The 15155-nt window shown below is 45.6% G+C and overlaps 1 protein-coding gene across 1 annotated transcript in view; it reads right to left on the bottom strand.

Moving 5' to 3' along the window:
• The window catches only part of LOC119372486 (G-protein coupled receptor-associated protein LMBRD2B), a 329677-nt gene that overhangs the window by 272992 nt on the left and 41530 nt on the right, over positions 1 to 15155 (bottom strand). Inside the window, exon 3 of the mRNA XM_037642956.2 lies at positions 4563 to 4656. Coding sequence (XP_037498884.1) covers positions 4563 to 4656 — 94 coding nt within the window. The remainder of the gene's footprint in view (positions 1 to 4562; positions 4657 to 15155) is intronic.

Genomic DNA, 15155 nt, shown 5'->3' with positions numbered 1-15155 from the left:
CTTGCTTCTGCAGTATGACAATATGACCTAGTGGTTGTTTTGTGCTGTTTGACCAAACGAAGTGACAATAGCGCAGATGCGAAGCAAATAGTGCATTATATATCATGAGTTTCTGTTGTATTGGTAGCAGTCTCTGGCATCTGCGCAACATGCCTAAGGCTTTGCAAAGCTTAGATTTTAAGTAATCAGTATGGTGGTCCCAAGTCATCAGTTCATAAAAAATAACACCCAATGTTTTAACTGACACAGAGAGTTCTACTTTTGAGTCATTTAGCGTAAGAGTCTTCGTAATATCGCAAGGTGTGAATTTCGCTCTAAAAAGCACTGCTTTTGTCTTAGAGCAATTTAGCTGAAGCGAGTTTTTTACTGACCAACTATAGATTTTTCTTAGTACTTCATTTGCCAAATTATAAGTTCATCATCCTTGGTTCCTGAAACGAAGAAACTGGTATCATTCGCGTAAATAATGTAGTTAATTGAATCGTCGACATTCACAATATCATTTATATATACAACAAATAAAAGTGGGCCCAGTATGCTGCCCTGACACACACCCTGCCTAATAGGTTTAAACGAAGAGTGACGCCTATTTATTGATACGCATTGTTTTCTATCTGTTATGTAACTACTCATTAATTCTAAAACAATTCCACGTATGCTGTAACAATTTAATTTGTCTAATAGGGTTGCATGATTTATTCTGTCGAATGCTTTTGAGAAATCTAAAAATACTCCCAGTGTTAGTTTCCTAGCCTAAATACTGTTCAAAATTATTTCTTTTTGTTTAAGAAGAGCAGTTTCAGTCGAACAGCCTGACCTGAACCCATGTTGTGACGACGTTATTATGGAATGCTTGTCAAAGAAAGAAGTCATTCTGAGGAGGATAATTTTTTTCTAAACCTTTAGAAAACAAAGGAAGAATTTATAAAGGTCTATAATTGCCTAAATTATCTCTTTCACCACCTTTGTGTACGACAGTAACCCTTGCAGCTTTTATCTGTTGAGGAAAAATGCCAGACGTTAATGCCATGTTGTAAATGTGAGTGAGGCAAGGTGTGATCAGGTCGATGACATGAAGGATTGGTGCAGTCTTTAGCCCATTCACATCCTCCCTTTTGTTTCACCTGAATTTTTTGAACACGCTTAGAATTTCATTATCATCAGTTTCATATAGATACAAAGAATGTGTGAGGGGGCTGGGTAAATACATCAACACATCTTGATCATGAGTGCTTTCAGCCAATGATAGAAATATTCATTGAATTTATTTGCTAGGGCTTCATCTTTAAAGCTCTCGCTTCCTACTTTAAGCTCATTAGCAGTAGAGGCGGGCCGCGATCGTGACAGGACAGAACTCAGCTTATTCCACATCTGCTTTACGTCCACAATGCCATCAAACATGGAGTAGTAAGTCAGGCTTAGCTTGTTTTAGCAACTTAGTCAAGTTATTACGGAATGTTTTAAACTCTTTCAACACGCCGAGGTCACGAGTGCACACATAAAATGGTACAATGCATTCTTTTTCTTTATCATTTGGATTAGCTTAAATGAAATCCATGGTTTACGAGCTTGTTTTGGTTTTTTTGCTTGCTTATAAGGAAAATGTTTGCGATATACTGAGCACAAGGTATCAATAAAGTGGTCACAGGCCTTTTCAGGTGAAGAACAAGAGAGTATGTCATTCCAGCTTAACAAGCTCATTTCATCACGAAAGCAAGATAGAGATCGTGGTTTGATGTCTTGAAAGTAAATATCTCTTTCCACTGAATGTTTTTGTTTAGTTTATACACTAGTAATTAGATAGATTGGCAAATGATCACTAACCGTAATACTAATCGTACCATGATGTAGTATAGCAACAGTATTTGTTATAAATCTATTAAAGCCGCTGTGGTGGCTGTAAGGCGAGTTGGAGTAGCTATGACATTCCAGAGGCTGTACGAAAGAAGCAGGTTAGAAAAGTCGGTTTGTTTGTTAGATGTTGTGAGCATGTCGATGTTCAGATCCCCTCCAAGTACTAAAGTATGACTGTTTTCATTTACGAACCTAAGGTATTCGTCTAAGAAGTAGAAAAAACTATTGATGCTGCCGTGAGGTGGTCTACAGACAACAGATTTCAAGCACATGACTTCAATATCTTCGCAGCTTCGAGACCAATCATCAACATACTCATAGCTGATACTAGCTTCCACACATATGCATACACGACCGCCCCGGCTTTTCCGGTTCATGCGAACCACATTATACCCATCTATATTCACAACAACGGCGTCACAGGAGTATCAAGTTTCACTTAGCATAATGACAGAAAACTTGAAGCCAAATTCATCAAGAAAACTGCAAAACTCGCCCTGTTTAGAGCGCGCTGACTGTATATTCAAATGTAAAAAACTTAGAGTCGATACACACCTATCTGTCAAAATTGCAGTTAATTTACAGGAACTAGTACACTTCACAGCCATTTTGAAGCCATATGTTCAATAAGAGCCAGAAATGAAACATTGCAAAAAAGAAAAAGCAAAAAGAACAGTGGCATGAACATAAAGGTTAATAATGCTACACGTACAAAACCAATTTTTGACGAAAATGTTACAAAGTAGAACTCTTTAGGCCTGGTGCCCCCAACAGCAACACTGTCACAGGGATGAATACATAAAAGTAACAATGGTGCGGTACAGGCTGTAAGGCCTGTACTGTTGAAAAAGGCGAACTTGATTAATAGTACCCGAGCTTCGTTTAGTCGGGCAGAGTGCAGTACATGTAGATCAGGAATGAAAGCTAAGCTCAAATCCACAAAGTATCGGCAAATGTAATTAGCTTTTCGAACAAACATGCCTTTAATTATCCAGTGAAAAGTCTCATGAACCAAGAAGAACCACAAAAATTTGTATGCCTTGGCCCCATTTTATCAGTGGGCATGAGAAGAGTGAGCTCAGTCAGAAGTACAGGGCACCTGACTCTGTCCAGGTCAGCATTACAGGCAATATGTAGGACAGGCGATTTGTACAAGTGTAAACTTCCACCCTCTACCTTGAGAGATTTGCATCGCAGGAATGAGCAGTAATCACCACCGTATCGTGGAAGAGCAATTACGCGGCGGGCATAGAAAAAGGCGATCCTCGGCCACTGAGCAAGCGAGTGCTTGCCGTAACGTCACGTCGCCACGACTGCCGCGCCGCCGGTGTTCGTTGCTTTAGGTTGCTTAAGGTGACTACATTCACCTTAAGCAACCTAAAGGAAACACCAACTGTTAGAAATTACCCACGCGATGCTCTACAAAGAAGCATCTCAACTAGATAAAATTGAACACTAGCTAAAAGAGCTCCCGGAGCACAGCCCAACCAGCCGCTAGCACTCATAACCAAATACTCAAATGCGCTCCTAAACTTAAATACAGTAGACTCTCGTTAAACGGAACTTGAAGGGACCAAGAAAATGTGTTCCATTTAACAGGAGTTCCGTTTACTGAGAGATGAACAGGAGTGCAGAATCCAAGTATGAAACCAATTATATTAGATGCAGTTGTTCCGTTTAAGCAGCAGTTCCGTTTAACAGATTTCCGTTTACTGAGAGTCTACTGTAATATCCTCCATAAGTATTAGCCTGTCTGACAAATATCTCTTGATTGCAGTGTCGTGGGTGATGACTAGTGTATTGTGGGTATTGTTGGCTATGTGCTGCTTTTCCGTAGAGAGTCATCTTTAATTTCCCTGTTTCAATAGATATCGCCATGGTAGAGCCGTGTGGATAGGTTTCATGGTTTCCTTTTCATCATATTTTTTGCAAAAAAAGAAAAAAGAAAGATTAAAAGAAGTTACGACAATGATTATGAAGACTCATGTTGTGTTTGCAAGGCTTATGAAATAAGGCCCACAAGTCGTAACTACGAGGCATGCTGCAAAAAGACTCGCCAATGATGGGCTGAGGATGTTTATTCCATGCTCTAGTTACAAGTGGAACGAATGAAATGCTAAATTCTGTAGTCCTTATAACGTGTCTCTCTTGAATCATATCTAGTCAAGCAGCTGGAGTTTATGTAATTGGTGGTAAATTACACTCAGACAAACTCGTTTCACACGATTTTGTAAAGTGAAAAATAATGTATAGTAGTGCAAGGGTGTGTAGCCTCCCAGGAAAGTCCAAGGCTAAACAAAAAAGATGGACTGTTATGCTTGTACATCTACTGGCCCAGGTGAAATAATAGTGCCTTAAAAAGTCAAAGTGCTGTTTTACGAAAAGCCACATACACTGGCAAAGTATTAGCCGTCCAAGAGTTTCACTACTAAGTTCAGGAGCAGTACATCGCTGCCGACAATGATCAGCCAACTAGTTCGGCCGTGCTCGCATCATAGCCGATGGTGCGGCAAATATCAGTGTATTTTTCTATGCGTAAAATAATTACGAGGCAGGAAAACATTGCACCTGTGAGCTTTGGCAATTCATTCAGAAGAATCACCAGCTACAGCTCTGATGCAAGCCAGAAAAAGGCCTAGCAATGACATCGGCAGTGGTGTCAGCAGCACAGTAGTATAAACCAAAGTGCTTCACCCTGTGGCACTCACCCTGGAGAGGAGGGCTGCTGTTGCTGGGCCCTGTGCTGTTGCTGGCCACTGGGCTGGAGTCGAGGACATCGTACAGGCATTGTCGGTAGGCCGTCTGCGCAGGGCATCAGGTGTGCTCAAGAGCTTTCTTCTCAGCCACTTATCCACCACTTTCTACGAGACATCATGTAGCGCGAAAAAGACACAGCGGACACACAGAACCACAGGTGCCGAGTTTTTTTCGCGCTACATGATGTCTATTAGCAAGCACCAACTGGCCCAAAAACAAGTCCTTCTGCTGACCACTTTCTACGTTTGTCATTCTATTTCTGCAGTTTAGTTATTCGCAGCCCATCAGGGACCTGGGAATAAGGACAATTTAAGTGCATACAGAAAAACCATTGCACCTTATTATCCACTTGTTCGGAGACCCCCCATGCCACCCTGGAAGGCTCTACTAAAATACCACACAGTCGAAACTCGATTTAACTGAGTCATTACTGCACACGAATTATTTTGTTAAATCAAGAACTTGGGGAAATCGAGAAACTGATTTTCAGTCCTTCAAAATCTAAAATTGCAAGGTAGCGACACTCAAATCCTACGACGGCATTGTTGTTGCCACCAGCCCACTAATGCATGTGTGAAAAATCCGTGAGGCTGGCCCGGACATGCAGCCTCCCATGTCGCCTAGACATAGAGAGCACCATGTCTGGGCGATGATACGACACAGGCTACGAATATACGAAGACGCGGAGAACAAATGCAGCGAATGTGCAAGCAGGCCGAGCAAGAAGGTTGCAAAGATAAGATCTGTCGCAAAAACCACGAAACAACGAAAGCAACCCTCCCCTAGCACTATCCGGTATGCAAGAGTGCTACTTAAAGGTGAACATTTGACAGCGTTCTGTCTGGTTGGGAAGAACATATCATTGAAAAAGTTACACCCAACCAACGAATTATAAAAGTAAAAAACTTCTTTTACTTTAAGAAACCTGACGTTTCGCGTCCAACTCAGACCCTTCCTCAGGGGTGACTGTGGAGCACCAGAGAGCAACAGAGTTTAAAAAGGAAGGAAAAAGCCTTCCTCTCTTTAGGTTGGGGGGTCACGCTTGGTTTGATTGACGTGCCGTAGTCCATTGAAATACACACTCGGCAGCGCACCTGCAGACCGGTTCACGTTGCCGGGTGTCACCTGAATGTGCCAGGATTCCACAAAAAGTCGTTTGAGGTAATTTGCCTCGAAGTCGACGACGCGGCAGTTGTCAAAGGCGATGCGGTGGTCGTTCACCTCGCTATGCTCAGCTAGTGCACTCCTTTGTCTGTCGAACTTGCGGACGTCATTTCCGTGTTGTCACAGCCTCTCTGGGAAGTTCTTTGTTTCCCCCACGTATGAAGCGCCGCAATCTGCACAAGTAATAGAATAAATCACTCGTTGCGCTTTTTCCTTGGGCGCGGGAAGAAGCGGCCGAGTGTGGAAGTTGGCTTGTGCGCAACTTTTATGCCCTGCTCTGACAGAACGCGTGTGAGCGCTTCGCTGGTGCCCTTAACGTAGGGAACGCAGACGCGGACAGGCCTGGGACTGCCACGTTGACTGACTGACTGACTGACTGCCATGTCCATTATTCCATACATGGGTGTGACATGACGAGATGTTTTGACGTGATGGCGTTAGGGCGCGTGCTCAAAGAAAAACTTGTCTGTGTCATGATGAGAAGGAAACCACCGCTTTTTTACTGACTTATTTCAGGAAAGCCTTTTAAATCGGGTTTAGTGGCCAAGTTAGTTCAGTAGGTCACGTTGATGCCAACACTGAACCCTAGGGGTATTTGCCGGGAAATTTCTTCATTATATCGAGAACGTCGTAAAGTGGGTGTCGTTGTACGACACCCATTTGAGTTGTAACAGTATTTCCCCATGCTAGGTTACAAACCCTCCATCGAGAAACCACAGCAGTGTCATAAATGTTCAGTACTTTACGGCAACCTGTTGAGTGAATAACTTTCCTCTGCAACAGGATGAAGAGGCCATTTCTTGCCATTTGATGTAGTTCAACTGACATTCTCACATAACCACCATTGCTTCTGTTCACCCCCATATTTATGAAGCATGCCAACGCACCTCCTGAGCCTTTACCAGAAAACTCAGTTGTCCAGGGCACAAAGTGTCCGCATTACCAGCATTAAGAAAGTTGTCTTCCAACGTCATGAAGGTGCACACTGAGAAATGCCATCTTGTAATATAATGCAAGACACCCTTCAATATATTTTGTGCTACTTGCTATTCTAAATACAGCACAGGCTGCTTGTAGCACACGTTGCCTGAGTCACAAATCCTCCTTAGCCTGACTGCAGCGCCTCTCCCTTGTTTCGCCAATCTACCCAGTCCTGTGCTTGCTGCGGCCACATTATACCCGCAAACTTGTTGATCTCGTATGCCCAGTGCACACTTGCCTTCTCTTGGAATCCAGTCCGTTACTCTTAATGACCATCGTGCCTATGTGCCACATGCCCTGCCCATGCCCATTTCTTCTTCTTAAGTTTCAACTAAGATGTCCTTAACACTTGATTGTTCCCTGACCCACTCTGCTCTCTTCTTGTCCCTTAAGGTTTGTCCACTTATTGTCCACTTAAGGTCTGTCCACACATTGCAATGACTGTGGTTGTTCACCTGTTTATTCAAAATGTATCACAATCAGCCGCCACAAAGATCTGTGCACTCGAGAAATCATCGAAGCAAAGACCATAATCATAGAAGGGGCGAAATGTGTCAGCCCATCGTCGATAGTGTTGTCAGAAAGAGAAATTATGTTCCTGCATTCGTCAGTGCGCTGAAATTGTCATGTGGCCATAAAAAGTGATGTATATATGTAGGGCAGATTTTCAACAAAAAACCAGCTGCTAGAGCCCTTTCATCTGTGTGTCAGTGTGTCTTCCTCTAGTACGTGTCCACTAGCACTACCCTTCCAAGTACACCTACTATTATCTTCCTTTCCCTTGCTCAATGCGTTGTCCTCAATTTAAGTTGAACCCTTTTCGTAAGCCTCCAGGTTTCCGACTCATAGGTAACTGGCAAGACGTAAGCTGTTATATACCTTTGTTATGAGGGATAATGGTAACTACCATTCATGATCTCAGAATTCCTTCTGATTGCACTCCACCCCATTCTTACAGCTACTTCAGTCTCATGGCTCGGCTCTCGGTCCATACCTGTCCTAAGCAGACGTTGTGGAATTGCATGCAGATCCAATTATTTGAAACAAGCGTGCCTTGGCTTTCCCAAACATTTGCACGCGCAGCGGCAAGAGGGGTTGCGTAGGAGAGGGCACTGTGCCACTCTCATAGCCCTTCGCGCACTGTTCCCTGGCTGAAGACCAGATGCCCCGTTTCCCTCCTCACTCTTTTTCTCGAGAGACTCCTCTCCAGACCCCGAAGAACACATGTCGCTTTCTCGGGGGGCCTTGTTGTCTTTCAACTTGGGGAGCCGTGACACACACAGCTCAACAGAGTCAGGAGCCATCCAGCAGCCATCACAGCCTGCGCATCACCGGCCTTTTGTGTGCCTTACCACGTCAGGGTCGAAGTGCAAAGCCATGAGAGGCGAGTTTGAGCCATTATTGCTCTCTCTCGTGCACTCGTGCTTTCCGTTGCATGGGCGGAACTTCTTCACCGCGTCTGTCTTGTATATATTTTTGTTGCGTTTGGTGGCGCTCTGACACAATCTCATCTCTGCTCCCACTGGCCTGAAACCCGCCGCGCTTGCGACTCAATACAAACCATGAGTTGGGGTTCCAGCTCTGACTGATAGGGCTGTTGCGTAGTTCTGGCGAGTGACGTCCACTCTGCTAGTACGTAGTGTGACCCAAGCACGGGACCGTGAGTTATATATTATGGGAGCAGCGGCTGCGAGCATGCTGATAGCAGAAGAAGAGAACGATGGACACGGGCATGCTCACAGCTCGCACTCTGCGGCTGCTGACAGTCAGTCACGGACGAGGCTTGGATGAGTAAAGACATGTCCCTTTGTATCTCGGCCTAATCTCCAAGGGGTTCCAGGCCAGCCGCCACCCAGAACCCCACAACTGGCACCACGGCCACATCACCAGAGAGTTCCGACGTTCTTGAGGACCCGCGCGTACCCACAGCGGTCGTCAGCATCCGGTACCGCCGCGTTGCACGAGCCCGCCGCATGCTCTGCACTTTCCGCACTCTCTGCAACGGCAGCTGTGGCACGCTGGTCCGTCACTCCAGATAGAGAAGCATGGGCGGGAGCGTCGTCAAGGACCGTTACATGCACGAACGGGATGCCGTGGGCAATGAAGTAATCAATGAGGCAGTTGCAGAGCCATGAAGCCGGGGTGGGCACGCGGAGGCACAAGCTGGCTCGAGAGCAATGTCGACAGGTGGTGGCACAGCGTAGTGGTGCTTCCGAAAGACCGGCTCCGCAACATGCCGAGCAAAGCGGGCAAGCTCCTCGAGGGAACAAAAGGAACAGGTATGGCTGATAGGGAGGGTGGCATCGCCGCAGAATGTGGGAAACCTTCCCGGTTTCAGGGGTGTGGGGACCAGTGTGACGAAACAGCTCCACATGGCCCGAATAAATGCACTGAGGCCCTTGTCTGGATGCTGTGTTTGGGCGTCGACGCACCGCACCACATCGACGTACCGCACCCACCAGCATATTCCCAGTGTAAAAAAAAAAAAGAAAGTGGACGAAATGTACAATAACAGGACACTTAAACAAACTTGACAAGTCCGAACTTCTGAACGATCAAACTTGCACTGATCTTTTCGTCATTTCCTTTTATACGTAGCTCGGAACACGCGTTGCCGGGTCTCGAGGTAACTCACGCTGGAGTTCATAACCTGTTGCTAAAAATTGACACGACTAAAAGCGCGGGACCTGATGCCATACACAACATGTTTTCGAAGAGATACTCAGAATGGAACGCTCATTATCTTACAGTGATCTTCAATAAATCTCTGGACACTTCAACTGTTCCCAAAGCTTGGAAAATTGCCAGCGTAGTTCCAGCATTAAATCTGGTGATATGCAGCTTATAGTAAATTATAGACCAATATCTCTTATTTCGATTTGCTGTAAGCTTCTTGAACACATTATTCACAAGCATATAGTACAGTACTTAACTTTCCACAATCTTCTCCCACAAAGCCAGTACGGCTTTCGCTCTGGTTTCTCCACCGTCACGCAACCAATTGAGTTTACACACGACATAGCTTCTGCACTCAATAGTCCCGAACAACTAGACGCCATCTTCATTGATTATTCGAAAGCTTTTGACGTGGTCTGCCACGAAAAGCTTCTACGTAAACTGCAAGCAATATTAAAAGGGTCTAAATTAATAGACTGGATTAGTGACTATACTTAAGATGTCAGTTCGTTACTTTTAATCACACGCATTCTTCACCGGTAACAGTTACATCTGAAGTGCCTCAGGGTTCAGTGCTCGGACCTCTGTTATTTGTCATTTTCATTAATGAAGAAGTGTTATTATTAACACGAACGTTAAGTTGCGCCTGTATGCAGATGACTGTGTCCTCTACCGCACTGTTACTGATGCTAGTGATCAACAAGAATTAAACAAGGTATTTTCAATGTTCTGCCAATGGAGTGATATGTGGCAAATGAAAATAAATTATACCAAAACAGTCGCCATGACTTTCAGTAACAAAAAGAAGCCGCTGAATTACTCTTACAATGCCAATGGTAGTTACTTGTCCTAAGTCAGTGACTTCAAATATCTGTGTGTCATTTTTTCACATAACCTATAATGGCATGCCCATATCAACCATATCTCTGCGAGAGCGCTTTGAAAACTTGGTTACATAAAGCAAACTTTAAAAAATGCACCGTTGGAATCTAAGCTGACTGCCTACAAATCACTAGTTCGTCCGATACTAGATTACGCTTCAACTGTATGGTCTCCTCACCTCACGTGTGACATAATGCAGCAGAATCAATCCAGAAAAAAGCTATCAGATTCATCTTCGGTCGTTATGAACGCAGCTTCTCACCTTCATCACAGGCTCACATCTTATCGTTGCAGACTTTGGAGCATAGGCGCAAACGCGAACGTGTAATTTTGCTGCACAAGATCGTCCACACGCCATCCGGTATTCAGGCACCCTTCTCTTTTGTACCCGCTAATACACATCTCACCAGGCAAACCCACAGACTAATCGAAGTAATCGAAGTATACTGCGCGGTAGATAACACGGACAACTAGAAGACGGGGACAAGCGCAGACTATCAACTGAAGGTTTATTTCTTCACATGCTACATATATAAGAATGAAACAGAAAAAAGAAGATGAAAAGAAAGCTGTTAACAAACAAAGAAAAGCATAATTTGTACACTCGATGCACGAGGCAGAAAGTAGACTCATTGGCCATGCGCGCTATTTGCCAGGAACTGAAGCTCTTTATCTAGGAGAGCAACCGACGGTTTGCTAACGCAGTTGTCAGGTTCCCGCGCCATTTTCTCGGCTTCAATGATAACACGGGTACGCTCACCTTTGTGACTATGCATCACTACTGTGCTTTCGAACTGCGCATGGCAACCGCACCTGTTGACATGCTGAGCCAAGAAACCCTCACTGCCATTGCGTACATTACGTGCGTTCTCACGCAGGCGGTCATTGAGGCATCTCCCAGTCTGCCCGATGTAACACGCTCCGCATGATAGCGGAATTCTGCATTCGTGTCACATCTGATAAACTGGGCCTGACACTGCAAGAGCGTTTGGGCTTGTTGTTGACACATGTCATTTTGGCAAGTTGGGAGAGCTTGTAAGGTGCGGGAAAAACGACCTTCACGCCTACGCGTTGACCGATCTTTTTCATTCGGTGTGATAGCTGGTGCATGTAAGGGATCACCGTGACTTTGTCACATTAGCTTTTGTCCCTGTGTTCAGCACTCTCTCCACTTCTGGGCTTTCTTTCCTTTCTTAAGGTTTCTGCCACAGAAACGAGAAGCGAATCCGAGTAGCCAGCTTCTTTTAGTTGATCCGCTTGATTTTGGAAGCTGGTGTCCATCATATGGAAACAGGATCGACCTAGAGCGTTAGTGAAGCAGGAATTCACTATGCCTCTCTTAACCAACTTGCTGTGGGCCCATTTGAAAGGCAAAAGCGGTTTTTTGCATGTCGTCCCGTGTCCATTCTTTCCTTTTGTGTACTGTTGTATCGCGCCCTTCTGCTTATCATGAACCAACACCAACTCGCCCAACTTTTTACCTTACCGGTTTTTTAGCCCAAGGCTCATACATCCAGCATGTGCGGTTTGCGCCGAACATAAGTTTCGTGTCTAAGAAGCGAATCGAGTTGTTCACTGGCAGTTCATGGGTCAGGTCTAGTGGACTCAAGCACTCATTAAAGGCAGAAATGACATCTGATGAAATATCTTTTACGCTAGCTGATTCACACTTTAAAACTATCAAATAGTCGTCGACAAACCTGAAAATTTGCACGACTTCATCACATCTCAGCCGCCCTTTCAAGTTCCTGTCGAACTTCGCTAGCAAGAGATCGCTCAGAATCGGCGCAATGGAAGATCCTATAGACACACCATTATTGTAGCATTAGCTACACTTGCCTAGCCGGAGCCGATTTCGCGTGGGTCATCATGAGCCGTCCTGCGCATGCGCTAGGATGAGTGCGGAGCCGGCATCTCCCGCGCTCTCCGCCACCGCCGCGCGCGGCTCGCCGCTGCTGCTATGCAGATTCGAGAGGGGTGACGTCGTAGCAGGCGCAGCTATTCGCCTTTGCTGTGCAGTCGCCATCTGACAATGCGCTGGTGCCGCTTGATAGCGCCTCTGACTGGCATTTGCAGGTGGGTAACGCCATGGAGAAGGAGAGCGCAAATGCTGCTCAACGGCGCAGAAGAGCCAAGAAGCTTATGTCATCGGACCCCGAAGTAGTTGCCTGGCAATTGGCGGTTCAGTGTACGAAGAATGAACAGAGGAAGGCTAAACGTGCTGCGGAGACACCGGAGGAAAGGGAGGAACGTCTAGCAAAGCGACGTCGCCAGGATGCTGAGCGACGTGCCCGACCACCTCTGCAGCAGCAACAACAAGACGCCGTCGATGACGTCAAGGCTCGCTGGTCGACTGCCTATAATGTGAAACTTAGCGAAAGCGCCAGTGCGACTCGGACCTTCGAGACGGACTTCGTAAACAATCCGTTTGGATACGTGTGCAACGTGTGTGAAAGACTATGGCACATGAAAGACTTGACGCCGCTAAGTAGTGCCATGCGTGAAACGTTGAGTTTAGTGGCGGCGCCTGAGTGGGGTGAAACCGTGGCGCGGGTTTGTACAACGTGCAAGAACTTTCTCGTTAAGCAGAACATTTCGCTCTTTAGCGTTACCAATGGGTATCGTTACCCGGCCATGCCGCCGGGTCTACCACTTCTGAACAATGTGGCCGAATGTGTGTCATTGGAGCAGCAGTAACCATGACAATCAAGCTAATCCTAGACAATCTGGAAAGCTCAGAATAATCAGCTGAACCTTTGCTAACGCTACGTATATCCTGGCATAGCCGAGCTAAGCCACTGCAAATTTTTTTTATAAACATCACCGTTCCATTCTACAAAGGTAGAGGTCAGATAGGTAGCCAGCAAGTCAAGAAAACTGCTAACACTGACACCAGCTGCATTTTGGAACGTTACGTCTCCTAGCAGATCAACACATTCTTCTATACATGAATACAATGCGTCATGAGGAAGAGCATAGTATAAATCTTTGACATCTATGAAAAAAGCATTCAAATGTGGGCGAGGATACTCCTTGAAGAATTCAGTGACCTGACTTGAATTCCTGACCAGGAAAGGATCATTAATCGCTAGAAGTTTCAACTTTTTTTTGAAAAAACAACCCTAAGGCTTTTACAGCGAAAGCTGTTATGAGATCATTTCACCGGCCGTTTTTGGCGCCGTAGTTGTCCGCCGCCGCCGCCGCCGCCGCCGGTGTCCGTAACCAGTATCGCTCGAAATAAGAAAAAAAAACGAAATAAGAAAAAAATTCCAGGATGGAACGAGGTTCGAACCTCGGCCCTCTGCGTGGGAGCCCAGTATTCAACCTCTGAGCCATGCCGGTGCTTGAAACTGCTTTGCAAAAAGGTCCTATACAGGCTTCATGTCGGGAAGGAACCACATTAGCATATGCAATATAGCGTGGTAGAAGAGTAAAATAAGCACCAAGCGTCGCACAATGCGAATTCTGTAACCAGGCGTCACGCAATGCGAATTGCGCAACGAGTAGGTTGTTGAATGCTTCCAACCAAGGAGGTTTAAACCTCCTTGCTTCCAACCCATTACAGGGCTCTGCCATAATTCTTCGTCGTCATCAGGCACAGCATCTACAAAGTGCGCATAATGCCTTACATGCGTTTAGCAGGTACCGCGGCTCTCCGTAGAATGACGAAAAATGGCACAGTGCCTGCTGCCCTACTTCTCAAAAATTACAATAATTTATGGCGTAGTGGGTTCCTCGCAATTGCACTTGTATTGGTTGCGAAGGAAGCCCATAAGCGCATGATCCATTTCCTCGGGGTCTCAGTAAAATTACAATGATTTAGAGCGTAGTGGGTTCCTCGCAAGTGCACTCGTATTGGTTGCCAAGGAAGCCCATAAGCGCATGATCCATTTCCTCGGGGTCTCAGTAAAATTACAATGATTTATAGCGTAGTGGCTTCCTCGCAAGTGCACCTGTATTGGTTGCCAAGGAAGCCCATAAGCGCATGATCCATTTCCTCGGGGTCTCAGTAAAGTTCTTCGCCCCCCCCCCCCCGTCTCTCTCCCACACCAACGTATGTTATACAGTATGACGGTAGAGGGAAATAGCGACCGGGCGTCACCCAATGCAAATTACATAACTGGTGGGCCGTTTAAAGCTTCCAACCCATTACAAAGGGATGAGCCATAATTCTTCATCGTCATCAGTCGTCGCGTCCACAAAGTGCACATAATGCGTACAGACGTGTAGCGGGTGCCTCGCTTCTCCGCAGAATGACAAATAATGGCTTAGTAGGTGCTTCCCAACTTCACAAAAATTGTGATTTATGGCGTAGTGGGTACCTTTCTAGTGTACTTGTATTGTAGCCCCAAGAGAGCTTACACTGGGCTCTAGAAACGCCGCTCTTCCAGCTTTCGCTGTGACTGTGCTGCGGTTTCAGCGCAGGCCTGGCGTCTTTTTTGCCAAGAGCCCTTCTCTGTGACGATGACACGGAATGGCACATCAACTTTGTGCGTCTTTGCCGAAAAGAAACATTTCTAGGGACAACTTCTCCAGTAATACGTTCTGGCAGGCTAGTTGGTTCATAGCGATAAACCTTCTTAAACTGCGCGAGAAGACGAGGACACAAGTAAGAACAACATTCGCTCATGGTGCTGCACTCGTGGTGTTTCTGAATGCTGTTCTTGTGTCCTCGTGTTCTCGCGCAGTTTAATAAAGTTTCACAACTTCTCACTTTTTTTCTATCTTTTTTGCTACTTCACACAAGCCAAGCTGAGTGCACAATTTTTTCGCCTTAGGTTTGACTTTACCAAGGTCAATATCACTGCACTTTTGGAAGATGGATGTGACCACACTTACAG

Source organism: Rhipicephalus sanguineus, chromosome 10 (assembly GCF_013339695.2).
Source record: "Rhipicephalus sanguineus isolate Rsan-2018 chromosome 10, BIME_Rsan_1.4, whole genome shotgun sequence".
Classification (NCBI taxonomy): domain Eukaryota; kingdom Metazoa; phylum Arthropoda; class Arachnida; order Ixodida; family Ixodidae; genus Rhipicephalus; species Rhipicephalus sanguineus.
Note: the sequence above shows the minus strand (reverse complement) of the source record. Positions and strands in the feature narration are given on the sequence as shown.